Source organism: Mus caroli, unplaced genomic scaffold, assembly GCF_978045245.1.
Source record: "Mus caroli unplaced genomic scaffold, Mus_caroli_1 scaffold_3, whole genome shotgun sequence".
Lineage (NCBI taxonomy): Eukaryota > Metazoa > Chordata > Mammalia > Rodentia > Muridae > Mus > Mus caroli.
In genome coordinates this window covers 107,437,196-107,458,079 of record NW_028227258.1, presented here as the reverse complement: position 1 = coordinate 107,458,079, position 20,884 = coordinate 107,437,196, and the positions used below count along the sequence as shown (strand labels likewise).

At 43.3% G+C, this 20,884-nt stretch overlaps 1 protein-coding gene and 1 long non-coding RNA gene across 4 annotated transcripts in view; one reads left to right on the top strand and one right to left on the bottom strand.

Annotated features, from left to right (window-relative positions):
* Positions 1 to 1,454: 1,454 nt before the first annotated feature.
* Sertm1 (serine rich and transmembrane domain containing 1) lies at positions 1,455 to 19,036 on the bottom strand. 3 transcript variants are annotated; one of them, XM_029475454.2, is made up of 3 exons: positions 18,786 to 19,036; positions 18,150 to 18,322; positions 1,455 to 2,447 (listed from the first exon to the last, which is right to left on the bottom strand). In XM_029475454.2, the coding sequence occupies exon 3, from the start codon at positions 2,163 to 2,165 to the stop codon at positions 1,842 to 1,844; it is 324 nt and encodes a 107-aa protein (XP_029331314.1). In that variant the 5' UTR covers positions 2,166 to 2,447; positions 18,150 to 18,322; positions 18,786 to 19,036; the 3' UTR covers positions 1,455 to 1,841. The 3 variants fall into 3 exon arrangements, with proteins under 3 accessions (XP_029331314.1, XP_085691473.1, XP_029331313.1); XM_029475453.2 differs by having other exon boundaries at positions 2,166 to 2,447; XM_085835347.1 differs by lacking the exons at positions 18,150 to 18,322; positions 18,786 to 19,036 and adding an exon at positions 17,700 to 17,803.
* The window catches only part of LOC115030593 (uncharacterized), a 47,231-nt gene continuing 45,383 nt past the window's right edge, over positions 19,037 to 20,884 (top strand). The window contains exon 1 of the long non-coding RNA XR_003836174.2: positions 19,037 to 19,143. This is a non-coding gene — a long non-coding RNA (uncharacterized LOC115030593). The remainder of the gene's footprint in view (positions 19,144 to 20,884) is intronic.

Here is a 20,884-nt window from a genome sequence, read left to right as displayed (position 1 = left end):
ACCAAAATAATCAGAAGAGCAGAAGTGACATTGCAGATGCTTTTGAATTCCTGATAGCTGTCCCACAACATTTCCCTGAAAACCTGTGCACGCATCCACGTGTCTGTGCACACACCACGTGTACATATATATTTACACGCATACATGTGCCCACAGAGAATGTGCACTCAGAGAATGGCAGTTTGCACCCAAACTGCAGAACCTCTCCAGTCCAAGATTTTAATATGTATTAAGTCACACGTTACATGACAGCTGACACAAGATTTTTCACTATGCGTTGTAGGGCAGCATCTGCACTGGTCTGATGGTGTCTGTAGATACTTTTGAAATGTAAGTAGCTAAGTGTGTCCCGATCTGACTGTGGAGAAAAAAAGAAGGAAGCAGCCTTTGATAGTCTTGACCAGTTTAAACCCTCAGCGTGTCTAGGATGTCAGGCAGGGCCTGGAAAATGTTTAACTCTTTCTCCCATCCCAGTCCACAGGGAGTCCTGACTGCACAACCCATCCGCTGGGTGTGTTTATGTGTGGGAGTTACAGTGTTTGAGATTATCAAACTTTGTGAGCAGGGAATAGCTACTTTGCCTAAGAAAGACCTGTATGTTGGCCCGGCGGCACTCAGGTTACCCAGCTCGGAGTTCAGTCTGTGGAGCATTTATTTTACACATTGATTTTAAATTCTTATCCATACAAGCTGTCATTGGCTCTGATCAATTCCCTGCACAGCCTTGTGCTCACACCTGTGCCTCATCTCATGGACACCCATGGGTGGCCTCAGGATAGCAGCGCCCAGTGTCTGCAGCTACCCAATTGCAATGTCTGCAGTTTTAGCATAAACTCACAGCTTAGAAAACCAGAGTATTATGCCAACATGAACAAGTCATCAGAGACAGATCCCGTTTGTGGAGGATGACACGACTATTAGCGACATTGTCCCTAAGGTTCTCGAAATCACATGAGCACACACTGACACCTTAGAGGCCATGTGTTATTGTGCAGTAAAGCTTTAAAGGCAAACTCAGTGAAGGAGTATCACTGTATAAAATGCAACTCAACGACTATGTCTTTATATTTAATTCCTACTGGATGGAAACCATAGTGAGGAAGTTAAAATGAATTGGGCCTCTTCTGGGCTTCACTTAGTAATAGCAACAGTGACCGTCACAAAGGATTCCATAGCCGGAGAGCAATCTGGCTGCAACACGAGCCAGGAGGAAACCCAGGAGCAGAAAGCAGGGCCAACTGCCTCACAACACACTTTCCTTGTGTCGCCGAAGCTTTCCACGCCCCTGGAACAGTCCTCATCATGCGTGACATTTGCTAAGGTGAAATTAAATAAAAACATTTAGCCAATTTTAACCTCCCTTTGGAAATGTTATATGTTAAATATAATTTCTCTCTCCCCTTTCCCTCTCCTTCTCCCTATCCCTCCCCCTCTGCCCCCCACCCCGTCTCTGCTTTATCTTTTAAATACAGAAAATATCTTCTACACAGTCTCTGCTTGGCTTTCCAGTTTCTGCTCCTCTCCAGTGCCGGGTCTTTTGTAAGAGAGTCAGAGTGGAAGTGTCTCTTCCCAGTCTCCCCTGCAGTCTGAGTCCATGGTGTCCAACGCAGTGCTGAGCAGGCTCCAGGTGACCCATGAACTTTGTGTGGAATCCCATGCCTCAAAGTTTACCTGCATGTCCATCAGCATGGCTCCTCTCTTCACAAATGAAGCATATACTCAGGAGAAAAGAAATTTGAAAACGAAGGAGGAAAACAGGTCTGTCCTGATGCTCATTTCTTTCATGAAGCAATACCTTCAGTACGGAGAAAGCAAAGCCATTCTCATTTTGAATATTTCCTTCAGGATGAGAGGTTTGAAAACGTCGACCTCTGAGAGGAGATACTACACACTTCTAGGTTGGTGAAAGAACTCCCAGCGTCACTAGGATACTCCGGGTAGGAGGAGCTGGAGGAGATGATGTTCTTCAGCCTCTGGAGAGCAATGATCAGCAGCAGAAGCAGGAAAGCCAGGAGGCTTAGGAATATGGAGACATAGATGTAGACGTTGGATAGGTGGCCCGAGGACGAGTCCACCGACGTGGACAGTGATGTGGGAAACAGCTCCAGGAAAGTTCCATTCTCCACACTTCCAGCAAATCCAGATGATGAGTCGGCCTCCGACATCTCTACGAAGAGGGGAGGTGTGAGCAGGGCACGCTCAAATGCTCAAATGTTGGTCCGCGTCCAGTCCGTGTTTGCGTCCGTGTCCACGGTTCACACGGGGCTTAAGAGTGGCGAAACTGGTATTGCTCATTCATGACAGCAACAGCAGCAACAGCAACAGCAGCAGCAGCAGCAGCAGCAGCAGCAGCAGCAGCAGCAATCACAGGCTGGGATGTCAGCACAACAAACCGTCTTGGTTTTTAAACAAAGGCAGCAACAGCAGGGATCACTTGTCTATGGAGACTGCAGAAACAATAACACACACGGCTCAGTGCAAGGAAATAACACATCTGTAATCTCACTTTTAGTTTTTCTTTCAGGGAGGCTTAATTATGAAACCCACCAGGGAAGGAATAGAATGAAACAATTCCCCAAGAAACAAACAATATTTATGTCCTTTCAGCATAAATGAGATATAAAAACAAGCTTCGATTTCCCCTTTCCAGAATTGTACATGCCAGGTTTCTCCAAGGAACTCAAGAGAAAAGAGAAAGAAAAACTCTACATCTGTTGTGCCTCATTGTGATTCTAGTGGACACGCCACGTGGGTGCTCTGAGGTGGAAACCCAGATTTCAGATCCAGAAGCCCCTCCTCCACAAAAATCAACCCCACCCCCAACCAACACAGGACCTAGCACGTGCCTTTTGTCTAATGTTTTGATTTATTGATAAAATTTCATCAGCATGCAATCGTGGGCCATTCTCATGTGTTTCTTCTTTAAGGGTAATTCATATACTTATTATATTGAGTATTTTCGTATACACGTAGCTTAGAAGGGGTTGGCTTCCCTCCAAATGGTGGAGAAGATACAGGGTTTACTCTGGCACAAGAGTTCAGTCTGAGACTCAAATTACTCGTTGTTCCTTACATATCCACCCAAAACGTGACTTTCAGAAAAAAAAAAAAGGAATTTTCAGTATTATGGTGGTTACATTCCTAGCAGTTGATTGAAAGTCTGAAGGGGACTGGAATCCCTAAAGTGAATTAATACATAAGGAGTATGATAGCTTCATTAGCGTGTAAGCAATCAGGCCCAGCATTTCCTTAAGTATATTTCTGTTGGAGGCTACCACAGAGATCCACAAACTGCTCAAAATTCAGAGAATAAGAGGCCAGGGGGTGCATAGTCACGGTTGACACTTCTACAGTTAAACCCCTGAACAGAAGGTCCAGGAACATCGCAGAAACAGAAAGATTGTGAGAAAGAGGCAGAGGACAAGGGTGTCCGCTGAGGCGCTGTATTCTGTATATGGCAGGGAAACTGCATACAGGAAAGCTACACAGTGACAACACCAACTGACTCACTAATGTGGGTGGGGATATTTCATAAGACCACGACCCAAGATGAAGAGATACAGGGGACCCATGGCTGCTGAGACAGAAAGGAACGAGTTTTATCCATAGATGAGTACCCTGAGCTACCCAATTCCAAACATTCAGCCCTAAACACATGTACATAAGAGAGATGCCCAATGGCCACACTTATTTCTGTGGCCAGGACTGGTGATCCCCAGAAAGGAGACACCTCATGGAGGTCCCTGTCTCTGTCAGAGGTTTTACACAGAGCATTGAGTCTTGGTGACCACCTCACAGTGGGCTAGGAACTATGTCTTACGAGTTCCAAAAATAAATAGACGTCACTCTGTTTTGCCTGGTGATTTTAATTCTATTAGGTGTTTCCAGGCTCCTGATAATCTTTACAAAATAAAATGGTAAAAGGAACTGCAGAGGGGGGTGCCAATGTGTCACGCTGATGTTGGAAACCCCAGACTTTTCACAGCTCTCACATGATACAGCCATTCATTTCTGGGGGTACAGGAAGGGGGTCTCAGAGGCGTCATGATTAAAGAATAGAATTAGGATAGACGCCTGATAGAGTAGTACCAGAAAAGTACCAGATATCTGGGGGCAACCAACATGTAGCTTAGGAAACAGGGCATGCGTAGATGCCAGCAGATTTGACAAGGACAAGAGCTATAGATACAAGGTAAGTCCTAGCTCCAGGCTTCTGTGAAGCTCCACCTCGTAGCTTCTTCTCTTCATTCTGGTAGGAAAACCTGCACTGCATTCCTCTTCTGAAATGAGCAAAGACAGTAGTGACTTGGCACCCTCTATGCCTCAAACACTTTCCAGGGCAGATAGGGTAAGGATGACCCACTTCACAGCAAAACTGGGCTGCAAAGACGCTGATGTTTATTCAGAGTGTGTAGCTACACAGTGCGAGAGAAGTACCCAGAGAAGGGAGGGAGGGAGGGAGAGAGAGAGAGAGAGAGAGAGGGAGAGAGAGAGAGAGAGAGAGAGAGAGAGAGAGAGAGAGAGAGAGAGAGAGAGAGAGAGAGAGAGATCTTCCTAGGTAAACTATTATTAAGTGGGAAGTTCCTTACATCAGGCCTAGAAAGACAGTGATGCTTTGTGGTCTCTGACAATCTCACAGGTCTGACATACGGTCACGGGTTTAGCCAGAATTGGCTGGTTTTCCTCAAGCTGCCTTTTTCTGCCACTGAAATTAGTATAGTTTTCTAATGCAGTGGCTGGGAGCACAGGAACACTACTGTGGTACCAGGATGCCAGTGGCAAAGCTGGCAATTGTCTAGAGATGCTGTTATAACAAAGGTCTTTCCTTTCAGGGTAACTGTCCTGAAGGTCACCTTCTTCCCGGGAAGCTGCGGCTGTCTACAGAACAGCTTAGAGAAAACACCAGGAAGCCGTGGGTAAAACACCCAGTCTCCCATGTGGCCTTTGGAGAGTGGTGAAAAACAAAGCAGAAAAGGCTGTGTCTTCCTTCAGTTTTACAGTGAAACGTCTTCTGCTTTGAAAGCTGTCTTTCTGGTATTACAAATTGAGCACCATTTCCAGATTGCTTCTTAATGTAAAATGACAGCACCCCAGATTTGATCCATTGTTCTTCCCTGACACAAATGAGTATGTGTAACGTTGGAGATGCTTTTAATTTGGTTACAGCACTTCTCATTTCCCTATTGAAGTTTTTTTTTTTTTTAACTGAAGAATCCTCTTTCTCCCTGGCAAACGCTTTATCCAGTGGTGAGTGTATAGAGCTGGCGGTAAGCAAACTCAGCCCTGTTTAATGTCCTGAGAGGTGTCACTGTGGAAACGGAATCCAGGAGAGTTTTCAGAAGAGCACTGCTCAGCTCTTCCTCAATGATGAGGCCAAGGCAAAGAAGAAAGTGACCTCTTCTTAAATGCATAGCCTGGACCTGTCTTGGGGCAGCAACAGCAGCCTCTCACCTCAAGTCATACTTAGGTCATACTTAGATTCATGCAGATTCTGATTTTTTCTTTTTTTTTTGTTGTTTTAAAAAATAGATATTTTCTTTATTTACATTTCAAATGTTATCCCCTTTCCTAGTTTTCCCTCTGAAAACCCCCTATCTTATCCCCCTCCCCCGCTCACTAATCCACCCACTCCCACTTCCCTGTCCTGACATTCTCCTACACTGGGGCATCGAGCCTTCTCGGGACCTAGGGCCTCTCCTCTCACTGATGTCCAACAAGGCCATCCACTGCTACACATGCGGCGGGAGCCATGGGTCCCTCCATGTGTCATTCTCAAACAACAGACTTTTAAATAAAAACAAAAACAAAGAGAGGGGAAAATAAGATGGTTCACGGTCAACCAATTCTTTCTTTGTTTCTTGGAATAAAACTTTGTCTTGGGAAGAAACATACCAAAGGCTACTAAAGTGAGCAAGTTGGAGCAGTCTATCTCTCTCCAGGAGCCCAGTGGTATGGGGGTGGGGAGGCAGGACAGCACATATAAGAAAAGATGTTTATTTACTTGGGACCACGCCCAGCCTCTTAGACAGTGGATACTTTTTATTCCCATGAGGTGGTTGTAAAGATTGTAAATTCACTTCTTCCTTTATTTTTTGAGATAGAGTCTCACTATACTGCCTGGGTTGGCTTTGAATGAACAAATCCCCTGTTTTAGCTCCTGAGAGCTGGAGTACAGCTCCATGCTGGTGGGACTGAGATGATTTGGAAGAACCTAACTGTAGTGTGCGCCTTCATCCCTACATCCCTTCCGAAAAGAGTTCTCTCACACCACACATTGGAGCTCTGTGGAGGAAAGGTGGTAGTGAGCTGAGGCTTTTTTGCCCTGAATTCTAACGCAGGGATTTAGGAAATTCAGCCTGCAGGTCAGCTTCCAGTGTGGCTCAGGAATGCAGGGCTCTGAGGCTGCCACTGGGATTTCTATGTGGATAAGAGATATTTAAAGTTTTGTGGTAGAAAACAAGGGCAAGCTACTTTGTATCCTTGCACTCATTCCTTAGTGACTCAGCTATTATGATCATCAAAGTCATGTCAACATTTTATCCCTACCGACTCCTGCTGTATGATACCAAAAGCTGATCCTTCCAGGACATTAGCAGGTTAGAACTGTGTGATAAGGTTCTCATGTGAGCAGAGCTCTCTCTCTCTCTCTCTCTCTCTCTCTCTCTCTCTCTCTCTCTCTCTCTCTCTCTCTTTCTCTCTCTCTCTCTCTCTCTCTCTCTCACACACACACACACACACACACACACACACACACACTGATGTAAAATCTGATACTATAACAGTTGATGGTTTCAGGTGATGTACCAGTTATCCTTCTCTGCAGGACATTAGGAACAACCAGGATCTAGAAAAGATTTTACTCCATCTGAGTAAAGCTGTCTTCAGCTTATTAGAAAAAAGAAGGATGTGTTTTATAAGACTGTGGCTTCCAGCCATTCCTCCATCCTTTTGTAATTACCTTATCTTGAAATGCTTTCTCGGCCTCTTGGCCTTTAGGTCCTATAAGATTGAGGGAGGGGTGGGTGTTGACCATCTTTATCCCCACCACTCTCTCTAAATGAAAATCCTTATTTGCATTCAGTGGAAAACACAGACCTAGGCTTGCAGTCATTAAAGTAAAGTTTACTTTGATGTAATGAGCTGTGCTTACTCAAAGCTGATTCAGCGATCCACATGTTTTCCCATTTGAAGTTGTTCTTATTTATCAGAACAGTATGTGTGTAAAATTCGGCATGAACTTTCATCATGATTCATTGTATCTGTCTAATAAAAAAACCCAGCTAAGGAAATAGACTGCATCTAGGGACTATCAGCCATTGAATTATATCAATGGTTCTCAACCTATAGGTTGCAACCTCTTTGGCAAACCTCTGTCTCCAAAAATGTTATGAATATATTGTATTTACATTACAATATATTTATAACAGTATCAAAATTACAGTTATGAAACAGCAACAAAAATGTATAGTTGGGAGTCACCACAACATGAGGAACTGTATTAAAGGGTCACAGCATAGGAAGGTTGGGAACCAGTGACCTAGAGGGACAGACACCCTATGGGAAGAGATTGGGAATTCTGCACAGTGCACTGGAAGTCATGGGTTCCTACTGGATAGGGTACAATGGAAAATTAAAATACCCAGTTTCTCATGTCAAATGAGTGTTCAGAAAACTTTTCATTGTACGTTTGCAATGACAATGGGAAAGCTTTGTGTCAGTGATTTATTTTTCAAATGAGTTCTAGGGCAACCCTGGATCCGATCTGGCTTCAGTGCATCCCTTTCAACCAAATCTCTTTATCTACCGAAGGCAATTTAGGAGTCAAGACATTTACTCAGAAATGAATGAATGAATGAATGAATGAATGAATGAATAGACGAGCAAATAAATGTGGCGTCTGGAGAGACGGCTCAGTGGTTAAGAGCACACACCACTCTTGCTGAGGATCTGAGTTTGGTTCCCAGCACCCATGTCATGTGACTTGCAATTGTCTGTAGCTCCATTTCTAGGGGATGTCACATTTCTGGCCTCCTCAGGCTGTACTCATGTGCAAATACTCATAAAGACACACACTTTAAAAGAATAAAAATAGTATTAAAAGCTAATAAGAAGATCAATAATGCTTTGTTAGACAATGGATTCTACCCTACTTTAGAAATTTAATTATTCATTTAAGATATAATATCAAAATATACTTTTTGATATGCAAATGGAATGGAATCAGAGATGTTATAAAAACATGAAAGTGTTACAAAGGGATATTGTTTAATTTCTATCTTATACATTCTCAAAAACTACCTGGGTATAAATCCTTTGCATTTATATAACAATGTTTTAGAGGAGAAGATGACACTATTACTCTTAATAAATTTAGTGTATTTATGTTCCATGAAAAGATTTTCTATCTAAATCACTGCCTTGGCAAGAATAATTATTTCCAAATACTAGAGTTTTGCAATAAGACAGATGGGCGATTTAAATAGGCAACTGCTTAGATTAAAAAATAAGCCCTCCCCACCCCCACCCCCCAGGTTATCTCAGGCATAGCGTTTTTTATGATTCTTTCATGTGTTTGGGGAAAGATCAAGAAGAAAAATTCCCACACTTGTAAGTGGGCCCACCTCACATGCAGTGCCTGGACCACATCAAATGAGAAAAAGCAGCGTCTTCAAGGTCAAATGGAACAGGGACTGGTTAGGAAGCAGCCGAGTGATGGAAGTCGCTTCAGGGAGTGGGAAGAAAGGTCACAGCTAAAGGGAGCATTTGCAGAAAAAGCTAAGGGGGAGGTAATGACTTGGTCACAGGCAAAGCTGTAACAAACCTGGGAGAGGACTGTTGAAGCCAAGATTGCCTTTCAAGATGCTACCACCATTTTAAAGAAGTGTTTGTCTTCTGTTTTCTCCTCACACCCACCTCTGAGCAATTTCAGGTTTTTAGAGGTGTGTTCAGAAAAAAAATTATCCTCAAAGTTGCTACGATTATTTAAACCATAGTATTAGTATACAAAAAAGTCCTACATACCTTTATAAAATCTGAATGTGTGGTGTTTTTTTTTTTTTTTTTTTTTTGAGACAGAGTTTGTCTGTGTAGCTCTAACTGTTCTGGAACTCACTCTGTAGACCAGGCTGGCCTCTATCTCAGAAATCCACCTGCCTCTGCCTCCTGAGTGCTGGGATTAAAGGCGAACCCACCAATGCCCGGGTCTGAATGTGTTTTTAAGAATTCACATTAAGCCATGCTATGGTAGGAGTGGAATGAGGTTCTGTCCTTTCTCAGTTAAAATAATTTTACAGTAATTTTTATTTATGAAATGATCTCATAAAGTTTGTAATTGTCATAAATCTTTGAGAATTTTACACACACACACATGCAATAAAATATTATGATTTTTGCCTCCATCTTTCCCCACTTCCCCCATATCTCCACCAACATGTCCCCTCCAACTAATTAGCGTGTGAGTGTAAGACCACCCACTGCATCATGGGAAACCTACCAGTGGCCACATCCTCCAAAAAGAATGAGTGTTCCTCTCTCAGCTGCGATCATCTCCCAATAGCTCCTCAGTAAGAGCTTGGGCCTGAATATCACCTCCCCTACCTGTGCGATTCTTGTGCAGGTAACCACACTATAAGATAGTTTCTATTCAACATATGTTTTTCCTTTGAAGTTATGCTTCGAACATTTCCTTATCCAGTGCTACATCTAGAAAAAAATGGTCTCATAAAGTTTGTAATTGTCATAAATCTCTGAGATTGAATTACTTTTTAAATTCTTTACATACCAATGCTAGATATCCTTCAACTTTAGAGCCTTTGTGTCCCCTAGACTGCTCTAGGGGAACGGGGAAGAGCTTGGAGAATATAAGTTCTACAGTGGCTGATGGGATCCACCCCAAATCTATACAGATTCCTCAGGGAGGGCAGCTGCAGGATGCTGAGAACGGGAGCATGTGGTTGCCATAGCTCACCCTTCCTTCCTAGTGTCTATCACTAGCTCCCTCCTTACACACTGGCACGCTCTTCATTCACACACAGACATGCTCTTCACACACACACACACACACACACACACACACACACAGGCACACAGGCACACAGGCACACACACAGGCACACAGGCACACACACAGGCACACAGGCACACAGGCACATTCTTTAGTCCATAGCTTATTGTGATCTTGATCTCCTTGCAGCCCATTTCCCTATATTTCTCCCATGTACATCCCAAGTACGATATTTAATGAATACCTTTCTGTTTGTGTGTGGTCCTATAAAACGTCTGTTGTTATTTGAGTGTGTATGTGTGTGTTTCCAGTATACAGAATGTATGGCTATTGAACAGTTCATTTATTCTAACCAAGACTCCAAATTTATGTCCATTTAAAATACCTTGATCATTGAGGCGCAGAGAAGGGATGCAAATTATCAAATATATCTAGTTCTCTAGTTTTGCTTATAACAATACCCTACAGTCTAAAAGTCATAACTGATCCATCACATTACATGCATAAGCACAAATTGAAAGACAGGTGATAATACAGCTTGTCTACAGAGAGCTTTAGCATTAACAAAAGAGTTTACCAGGACGCTTTTCATTTCCATATCTTTACAAATACATTTCTGCTTTTGCTTAAAGCGAAGCCTCAGACAGAGTATTAAAGCACCACCAGGGTATATAAATGTGGTGGATCTTGCACTTCTCAACAGAGATCCCAGCTCACAGATTCTTTGACTTAATGTACTTAAAACTTAGCTCTAACATTTACTTGAGTTCATGAATCATCATCTCTGGTAAAGCAGCTACAAGTAGAACTTAGTTGATTATATATTATATAAATTGCACATGTTATCTGGATATTAGCCAAGTATTTAGTATAACACGTTCAGATCAATTTTGCCAAATGATTTCCCTCATTCTTCCAGCCCTCTATGGATGACACTCAAAGTGTGATGAAGCTTTTTGTGGAAAAAATGGGCATTTAAGAAGAATAATGCTTAGTAATTGCCAGCTTGCACCAGCTAAGTTTTTTGGAAGCATTCAGTTTTCGTCGTATGACGTGATTTATTCCATCTGAATACTGAGCAAAAAGAAAGACCCAGATCTCAACATTTATTACCCTTAATGTAATGCAGAATTCTTGATGGATTTTAGATAAATTAAAAATTTTAAAAAAGCATTCTTATAAAGGACATTAAGATGCAAGATAGTGGAAGACATCTGTAATCCCCACACTATGTAGACTTGGGCAGGAGGGTTATAGGTTCAAGGCCAGCCTGAACTAAACATATGAGATGGCTCAAACTGAGGAATTTGAATAAAGAATACATGTTAGATTACATCAGTTGTAAAGTTCCAAATGTAGTGTAAGAAAGTATTCTTAGGAGCTATTATGTTGAAATAGCTAGCCATATTATCAGGTAATCTTCAAGCAACACAAGAGTGAATGCATGTTCTCACGCATAGAAATATAATAGATCAAATGTGTCAGTGCCTTAGAGAAAAACAAGCTAGTTTCTCTAATCTGAGGTATGGGTGTTCACTATCAGGACTCTTGTAAGTTTTCATGATTTTTTGAAAGATTTCAAGAAAAAAAATGCTTAGAAAGTAAGCTGAAATTCAGCCCAAGTGTGAGAAGCTTCAAAAGAGATACACAGATACACAAAAGAGATACACAGATTTCAGTGATCATCAAAAGCTCAGTTCTCTGCTGCTTCCATTAGCTCACAATGCCCCTACTTACTGCACAGGTGCCTGCCATGAACAATTGCAGGACGGCCCTCAGTAAAGAGAATCCTGTCTGGGAACCAGGAACCAGTGAGCCTCACTCATGAGTCCACTGCCATTACCATCTACCGAATTGAATGTCCATGGGCCCTCTGGATCAGAGAATCCAGGTATGTCCCTGCTATCATCTGTTGTCTTCAGAAACAGCTACATTATTTAAAGTCCTTTAGCTTAAATGCCCAGGCAAAGGTAGCACTGTGAAAACATCATAGTCCTACAGAGCAGGTGGATTTTAAGAAGCTTGTGGGAAGCCCACAATAGCTACTAAGGTTCAGGTTCAGAGACCTAGGAAGTAACAGTAGTAGATAAACTTGACAGAAATAGAATTGTTACCTAGGCAGCGAAAGAAAACACACAGGCTGCAAACAGCAAGTTTTACAAATCAAAGCACTCAGGCTTCTCACAAACTCTCTCCAGTAACCATCTCTGGATCATCCAGGTTTGGGCAAATTCTCCAGTGTGGTAGGAGAACAAACATCACCCTACAATGTCCTCTGCAGCCCAGGGTCAGAATTCTTTGAAACTAGGGGCTAGTAAATGATTAATAAATGAATCTAGTCAACTCCAGATATAGCTGTAAATTAGATACTTGGGAATATTGATTTGAGAAGTGTGTTTTACAGTCACCACCGATCATACAAAGGTGCAGAAAGGTACCCTGAAATGATGCAGACTAGACAAGTCGGATTCGAGATGTAAATTATAAATGTCATCATGCCTACAATGAGATGGATATTCTTTTGCCTGGATCGCTACCTAAAGCAGAAAGGTGGGGAATAGAGAGAGGATGCTAATTCCTCACTAGAAAAGTGTGTTCTCACAATAGACTTCTGAGGTCCTGCTCATCCATTGTGTGAGCACAGAGTAGTAGAACTTGCCTGTATTCTCTCTCTGTCTCTTTGTCTCTGTCTCTCTCTGTCTCTGTCTCTCTCTCTCTCACGAGTTCAAAAGTCTTGCTTACAAAGAAAATAGCAACATATCCCTTGTAATCCTGAACAAAATGATACATCAGGCTATCTATAGAGTGTGGGAGGAAATGAAGCCCTCAGCAGCTTGTTGTCATTTTAGATAATAACCCAAGACCAGACTCTGCCAATGCAATATGGAAGTAAAAAAACAAGCGTTGGCTCAGTTCCCCAAGAACATACTTCAACTTCGACCTCTAAGAAGGCAAAATTGAAAAATAACTGAAAATTATTTGTAGAAAACAGACTGCTGTATAGGTGACCTATGCAAAATAGTTATATATTCTTCTAAAATATAAGCAAATATGGGTTGAGAGAGGAAATAAAGAGTGTTCTTTTCTATAGGCTCATTGCCTCACTCATTTGCAGAAAGAAATGGTCTTGGCCAGAGACACATTGAACCATAATTACCTGTTCTTTGTTCTTTCTTATTTCAGTGCTGTAGGCTGACCTGCTGGGATACAACATGCAGAAGAATTCTGTGATGTAGAGGAAAGAGGCAGGGGGATGTATAGAAGGGCAGAATGCAGAGCATGATGGGAACAGGGAGGGAAACCCTGGGTGTCTCTAGGAGAAAGTGGGGCTAGACAAAGCAATGGGAAAGGCAGCAGCTGGGGAGCAAGATGTAGTAGTTCTGGGAGGGAGGGAGGGAGGGAGGGAGGGAGGGAGAGAGAGAGAGAGAGAGAGAGAGAGAGAGAGAGAGAGAGAGAGAGAGAGAGAGAGATGTACAGGGAGACAGGAGGACTGTTCCCATGTGTCTCTTTGTCTTTATGACTCTTAAAGGTAGTTATTATTAACTCTTTCCTTTTATAAACAGGTGTTACAAGTCACCCATGAACTTAGAGGTTGTATTTCTTTTCTTCCGGAGGCTGAGAATGGGGGAGAGATCCTACGAAACCTCGAATCACTGGTGAGGAAAAGTTCCAGTTCTCCCCACGTTCTGTGTCTCTTGTAGTATTCCCACCTTGTCTGAATTTACAGTGCTCACCATATCACTGTTTGGTGCTGAAGAAATGTAGAAATTGTGACACCTGTCATGACAGGAAACATGTGACTCGACTAAGAGCTGCCACACCGTTTTTCTCTGTGACAGTGACTGTTAAGAGTCACGGAATAACCACAGCGGCTGTCTTTACCCTTGTTGAGGCCGTAGGCATTTGACACTAACAGTGGACAAACACTCATTGTGAGCTTTGCTCTTGCCACATAATCCATTTTTGATGACTAAGACAACATTGCACTCTACCATGACATCAGATTTTATGATGGGTCTCCAAAAACATGACTGCTAAGAAACCAATTTCTGGATGACAGCTACATATATTGTATGGCTAATATGCTCACTAAGAATTTGTTCATTAATAATCAGAATGATGATCTACCAGTAAATAGAGCCAGAAATATAATCCATCATGTGATGAACTGCTAGAGTACAAGAAAAATCTTTAATAGGGACAAATGGTTTCTGGAGTAAGAGGCAATAATGATATTAAAAGTAGATTAAAGTTAAAAAAATAACAGCCCAATATACAAATTAGGGTTAAGGCTATTGTTTGGTGCAGAAAAGCAATTCTTTTCTATATTTATTCAGCAAACAGTCACTAATAATGCACTACATACAGGAAAAGATAAAATATTACCAATATGTGCATACAATCATACACATTATTTTCCTATCTTAATTACTCATTGGGAATCTCATTCAGTATATTTTTATTATATTATTTCCAATCTCCCAGATCTACCCCCACAGTTCATCCAACATCATGTTCCTTCTCTTTAAAAAAAAATGAAATAAAAAACCATAGAGTTTGTTTTGTGTTGACTAAATGCTCCTAGCCACGAGGCCTGCCCTGGAGCGTGGCTGATATACCCAGTGTCACTCCATTGAAGAAATCTGATTTTCCCTCTCCTAGTGGCTATAGTCTGCAAACACTTTTATCTAGGGTGGGACTCTGTGCCCACTTTCCACCTTTGCACTAGCATTTTGTCTGGCTTAAGCTTGTGCAGGTTTTGTGCATGCGGCCATTGTCTGTGAGTTCCTATGTGTCTACCGTGCAGCGTCTGGGAAAATGTTGCTTTCTTGTGCATACATTTTATACACCATCTTGACTAAAAATTGTAAAAGACAGATTTGTTCCACATTATATATTCTTTACTATGTAGTCATAGGTCACTTATGCAGTATTCTCCCCGCTCCCCGCCCCATTACATCTAAGAATGATGTTCCGGGCATACCAAACTGCTCTAAACTTCCCAGTTAAATTTTCAGTGCTTATGTTTAATCTCATAATTCCCACCTACTTTCTCTATGCAAATTTCTGGCTCCCTGCTCTGTATTCTCAAACTATGTTCTGCATTCTCTCCATCCGCATTTATACATTTCAGTATACCAGTTATATCTACATGTGTGTGCACTTTGATGGACTGTGAATCCTTGGATAAAAGAACCAATAGCTCACCTTCTCTGCTATCCCCAGACCATCACAGAGCATTACCCACACGCGATTGAGGGGTATTTGCTAGACAGTTGCATGAATGAAAAAATGAAATAAGAAAAACTTGAAGCTTCCTGGAGAGACAGCCTATATTCTATTTTTACAAGCAAAAGAATATTTACTGAGTGAATGAATGATCCTGTGTAAAATCACAGTTACTCGGAATGGCAAGTACTCAGAATATGCATAAACTTCCCCTATGTTTTATAAAGAGTTTATTTGTAGCAATAAAATTAAGCTTTGAGATACAGAGTGAGGGCTACACACACATCCTCAGAATTAATCCTGCTCCTCACTGGTGACTAAGAAACTTGAGACTTTCTCTGGTTAATCATTGAGGATAGTTAAGGAAGAAATGGAAGGGTGTAGCTCATGATGTGAATGTCGCAGTTAGTGTTCTGATGTGGGCATCATCCTGTCTTTCTGAATTTAAAATTCGTGATTATAGCCACATCTTCCTTTGTTTCCCACTGGGAGTTAAATTTAGTCTGTTACCTTCTTGAGTGATCCCGTTAGTAATTATTATAGGCTGGTATTTATCAGAGGTTTTCACTACTGTCTACAATAATATAAGTATCAATCAAGGAACCCCGCAATACAAACTTTAGTCTGAACTGACTTCCTGCCTTAACATAAGACAATAGAGGGGAATTCAACAGCTAAGAACTTGGATCTGTTAATGACATGTCCAATTCTTGATAAGAATTCAGAGCTCTTCTATATTCAGACTGTTTGTGGCTGGGTTGTACAATTTCTAACCAGAGGTGCAGTTAATGTTGATGTGGTTTCTTGGCTGCTAGGAATCAGTCTCTCTTTCTCTCTCACACTTCTCAATGCCAAACTGTTCTAAATGATAAACCTGATTCAAAGTGCATGGTCACATCCCAGGGAACTCCTGAAGAAGGAATTCTGATATCAAGGGACAGCTGGCTTCAGAATGCTACACCCTGTGGTCACATCTCCAGCATCAGAACCAGAGCTCAGGATCGCAGACTTTGGCTCTGCGTCATGCCATCCAATGAATGGCCAGATAGACCTCATGAACTTAAATCAAGAACAAGCCATATGTGCTTGCTCAGAACCTCATTCACCTAAGCCTGTTAGGTCCTTCACATCCACAGATTGTCTGAAAGGAGACCTGCTATTCATGCATTCACAGCTTGAGCTTCTGGGTTGGATTTTTTAGTCTACAAACTAGCCAAACGGCTTCGTTATTTTCTTTTATTTTTCACTATGAACAATGATACAAGAAAACAAAATTTGGCCTGTGACACCTTGTATTAGTATAGAAATGTGATAATACAACATGGTCTGCTCTTGTCATTTCTTTCTGATAATAAGTTCAATGTAAAAAAAATCACTATATAAAATAGGAATGCTAAAATATAAGTTCAGGGAGAAGATCAAGTCTAGAACTACCATCAAGTGAACTCCAAACTGATCCTGCTGGAAACCGAGGCCAGATGAGAGGATTTTACTTGGGACGGGCTTATGTTTCACTCTTAGAATGAATGATACCTTCAAGGTTACTAAGTGACTCACACACACAATTAATCATGGGGACCAATCACCTCCTCCTTTGTTTATCTGCCTCAATAAGTAAGATAGAGGAAGACAGGAAGAGGAATTCAGAAAGCTTGCAGACAAATCTACTGGTGCCAAGCACAATAGCGCAGTTGCTATCTCAACATCAGATCCACTTGTGACATACAAACATCCAGTCAAATCTGATAAGCCGAACTGACCAAGGCAAAGGAGAACAGAGCCCATCTTACCTGACATCAAGCTTCTTCAGTGGCAGTCATGAATGTGCTCTGAGCTGGTTTTACAGGGAATAAAGGTGAGAAATAAGCACCCCCCTCTAACTCAAAACACAAAATGGAATACTCTACCCACTTCTTGGAGTTTAGAGGCCCCAGAATATTAATGGACTGGGCTGGTCTTTCTCCATTTCCACTTTGCCCAGCATTTCAAGGTGTTCAGGTTACAATCCCATCATCGGGCAACTTCACTTACAAGCATCTCGATTTGTTCTTGATAATGTGTGTGTGTGTGTGTGTGTGTGTGTGTGTGTGTGTGTGTGTATGTATGTCGGAGCTGGGACAAGAAGTCTCTCCAGCCAAAATGAAGCATATTCAGTAACAGACCAGTATATAAGACATGTCTGTAGACTAAATCACAAAGGAATATTAGTTATGATATAGCTGGCCAACGAGGACAATTAAATATGATTTTAATGCAGTTTTAAGGACAGTGTATTGGGCAGTAGGATGGCAGGAAAAAAGTAAATATTTTAGGAAAAGACTCAACAGTCTTGTCTCTTTCCTGTTGCCTGCACAGTGAATCGGAGGAACAGAAACTGAAAAGTATCCTAGAACAAACATCCTAAGGAGTGGTTTCTGGGTGGACCTCAGTTCAGGGCCAGCAGTTGTCCATTCACCTGCTCTGGTACCTGCATTGGGAGCCAAGTCCAACAGGATAGCTTTGACCTTCCTCTAAACAAAGCACTGTGAGATAAGACCCACTGAATTGAAGTGCTTCAACAGAACATTCTTGCCTGGAAAACAAATCGGCAGAGAAAAGGGAGGACATTAAGAAACAGACCTAGTCCCTGGAGTCCCTGACACTAAACCTGGGGGAACCCCCGGCACCAGACACCTGACCGCACAAGGCACACAGGCACAATCCACAAACCTGGTCTTCAAGACATTTCTATGAATGAATGTGGCTCTCTGTTCTCTCAGGAGGAGGGAGCATTGCTTATTCTTCGGTCTTAATGAGAACTCAAACATTTGCCCATAGTACGCGCACCTCCCGTTTGTTTGCCTGGGAGGCTCAGGACTGCAGGCAATCTCGCATCTCACATCCCGAGAAAGAGAAGGGTTGAGAGTGAATTGCTTACCCGGTTTTGGGGGGAGCTAAGAAAGCTCCGCTGGGGAACCCAAGAGTTCAGCGGGAAGAACTTATCCGAATTTGCAGCCAGGCGAGAAGACTCAAGGGAATACAGGACAGAGAAACGCCAGCCGCCAGCCGTCAATGTGCATGTGGCGACTCCCCAGGTAGGAACAGATGACCCTAGAAATAAAGAAGTGCTCTCACACACCTCAAACCCCACACAAAAGGCATCAGAAACAATTACAAAGTGTAAACTGCCCGCAGAGGAATCAACCTTTGCAGCAGCGTGGACTGGAGGGCAGACTTTCCTGACGCCCTGAGCCCAGGAACAAGGCGGGTCATCCCAGGGCCAAGGACATTGCCTGCCCGGCCCCTGGTGGATCCAGCTGTAGTTGGCTGGCCCAGTCTCCCGGAGACCCTGAGAGCTGGGCTTCTAGGGTCAGCTAAGAAAAGAAAAGATTCGGGAGGCGTTCCACACCAAGAAGCCAAATCTCAAGTAGTCCCAGGAGAGTCGGGATGAAGCATCCCGTGCTAAGGAACCCCCTGCCACCCTAGGCGGGGCGTCCGGAGGCCCTCTCTAGGGACCAGCCCACTGCTATTGCTCTGTGACCGGTTCGTTTTAGTTCCCCACTCTTGTGCTCACTGATGTGCAGATCTGGACTCCGGCGCTGGGGTGGGGCAGCGGCCCTGTCTTGACGATGTGCGCCCCACGACGATCCTAGGGAGTGCACCTCGCGGGGGCGCGGAGCGAGAGCAGAGCGCACGAGCGGCGAGCGCGATGGGAGTGGGCACCCGGTAGGCTGCGCTGGGCTCTGCGCTGTCCCTCCTCCCTCCGGGGCCATGCGACCAATGGCAGAGAGCTGGGCCCACTCCCCGCCGCCGCCAGGCAGCCCAGGCGCTCTGGAGCTAGGACAGCTCGGCGTTCTAACGAGGGAGGAGCTTACACCCTGGTTGGAGGATGAGGAGGCGTTTGCGCGGGGAGCCCCATCTGGGGAAGGCAGGTGTGGTGTGCTGAACTTTTGTGGCGATATGTGGTGGGCTTCAGGGTTTTTTGTTTTGTTTTGTTTTGTTTTTGTTTTTTTTTTGTTGTTGTTGTTGTTTTCCCTAGGCTCAGGGGAAAGCATTCCTTTCCTGTCAAAGTTTGCCTTCTTATGTCTTTATGAGTCCTGCGCAGCCCCCACTCCAAAAGGGCGAGCTGCAAGGGACATTCGCCTTCTATGACGAATTTCACCTCAGCCCCCTCCCCCATTCAGCCTTTCTCCTTCCCGCCCTCTCAGTCCTCTGAGAAACCATCTAATGAATGAATAGAACCATGGTTTCTACGACTGCCAGTCACACAGATAATCATTAAAGTCTACACGGATAAATGTCACAATCACATAAAGGAACGATGGAACGGGAGCCTTCCGTGCCTGGGCTTGTTTAGATGCTTTGGGGAGAAGAGAAGCTTGGTTTCTTTGGTGTCTTGGGTTCTTTTTTATTCAAAGACCCAGTTGGCTCCCTGGTTTTTATGATCTGAAGCACTGAGCTCTGGGACATGTTGGACATCTTAGTTACTTTTTTGTTGATGGATTTTCCTTTCACCCGGAGGACCCCCCCCTCCCCATTTTTTGGCTTAAAAGTGAATCAACAGCACACTGGGCTGCCTAAATCTCCACGACAGCTCATTGTTCACCAGTGCCTAGCTCCTGGATCACACTGTTTCTGTCCACGTTTATTGGTTTTCCATTTAGAGACAGGCATGAGGCCTAACTCTTGAGACACCATTGTGATAAAGGCTATGCTGTCTCTGTTCTGCTTGTCCTGGGCTTGTGAGTCTTTTCTATGTGGATATGCGTGTGCCTCACTTAAGATGTGGGGAAGCGGGGTTGTGGTGGAACTGAACATGGAGCTCAGATGGTGGAGCACTCGCACAGCTAGAGACTTTGGAGTCCACTCCCAGCACCACATAAACGCAGCATGGTGGCACATACTTGTACTCCCAACACTTTAAAGGTGGAGACAGAGTTCAAGGCCATCTTTAGCTATGGAGCCAGGACCAAGGTAGCCTTGTCTGAGACTCCATCTCATTTAAAATAAAATAAAAATGTGCGTGTGTGTGTGTGTGGGGGGGCTGAATGAGCTGTATTGTCAAGAGAGCAAGTTCAAAGATGCTTCTCTCCCAACATTTGTACTCCAGAGCTCATCTACTTTTTTTGTTTGCTTGATTTTGAGATAAGGGCTCGCTCTATGACCTAGGCTGGTCTGCGACCCACTGTGTAGCCCAAGCCCATCTCAAAATGATGGTCTTTCTGCTTTAGCATCCCAAGTGCCTGGTTGGTAAACCTCAACCATTTGCTCAATTGCCACTCCCATGAATTCAGTTACATCATCTACTGATGGCTATGCTTGTTGCTTTCTTTGTCACTGTGACACAGACCAGAGTAACCCAAAGAAAGGAACCTCTATTGAGAAAGTGCCTCCATCAGATCTGCCTATGTGCAAGTCTATGGGGACAGTTTCTTGCTTAGTTATTGATGTGAGAGGACCCAGCCCACTGTGGGCAGCATTAACCCTGATTAGGTGACTTGGCTGTCTAAAAAGGCAGGTTGAGCAAGCCCTCAGGAGCAAGCCAATAACCAATGCTCCCTCCTGCTTTCTGCTTCAGTTTTGGCCTCCAGGATCTTGTTTGAGTTCCTACCCCAACTTTCCTTCAGGATGGACTGTAACCTATAAGTCAACCCCCTTTCTCCCCAGGTTTTG

Bases quoted from the DNA above. Each gene is read 5' to 3' on its own strand.
- Sertm1 (XM_029475453.2), bottom strand. From the start codon at position 18,984: ATGGCCCCGGAGGGAGGAGGGACAGCGCAGAGCCCAGCGCAGCCTACC. The intron at 18,323-18,785 runs GTGAGCACAAGA...CTTTATTTCTAG, and splicing joins GAGTCCAGATCTGCACATCA to GGTCATCTGTTCCTACCTGG.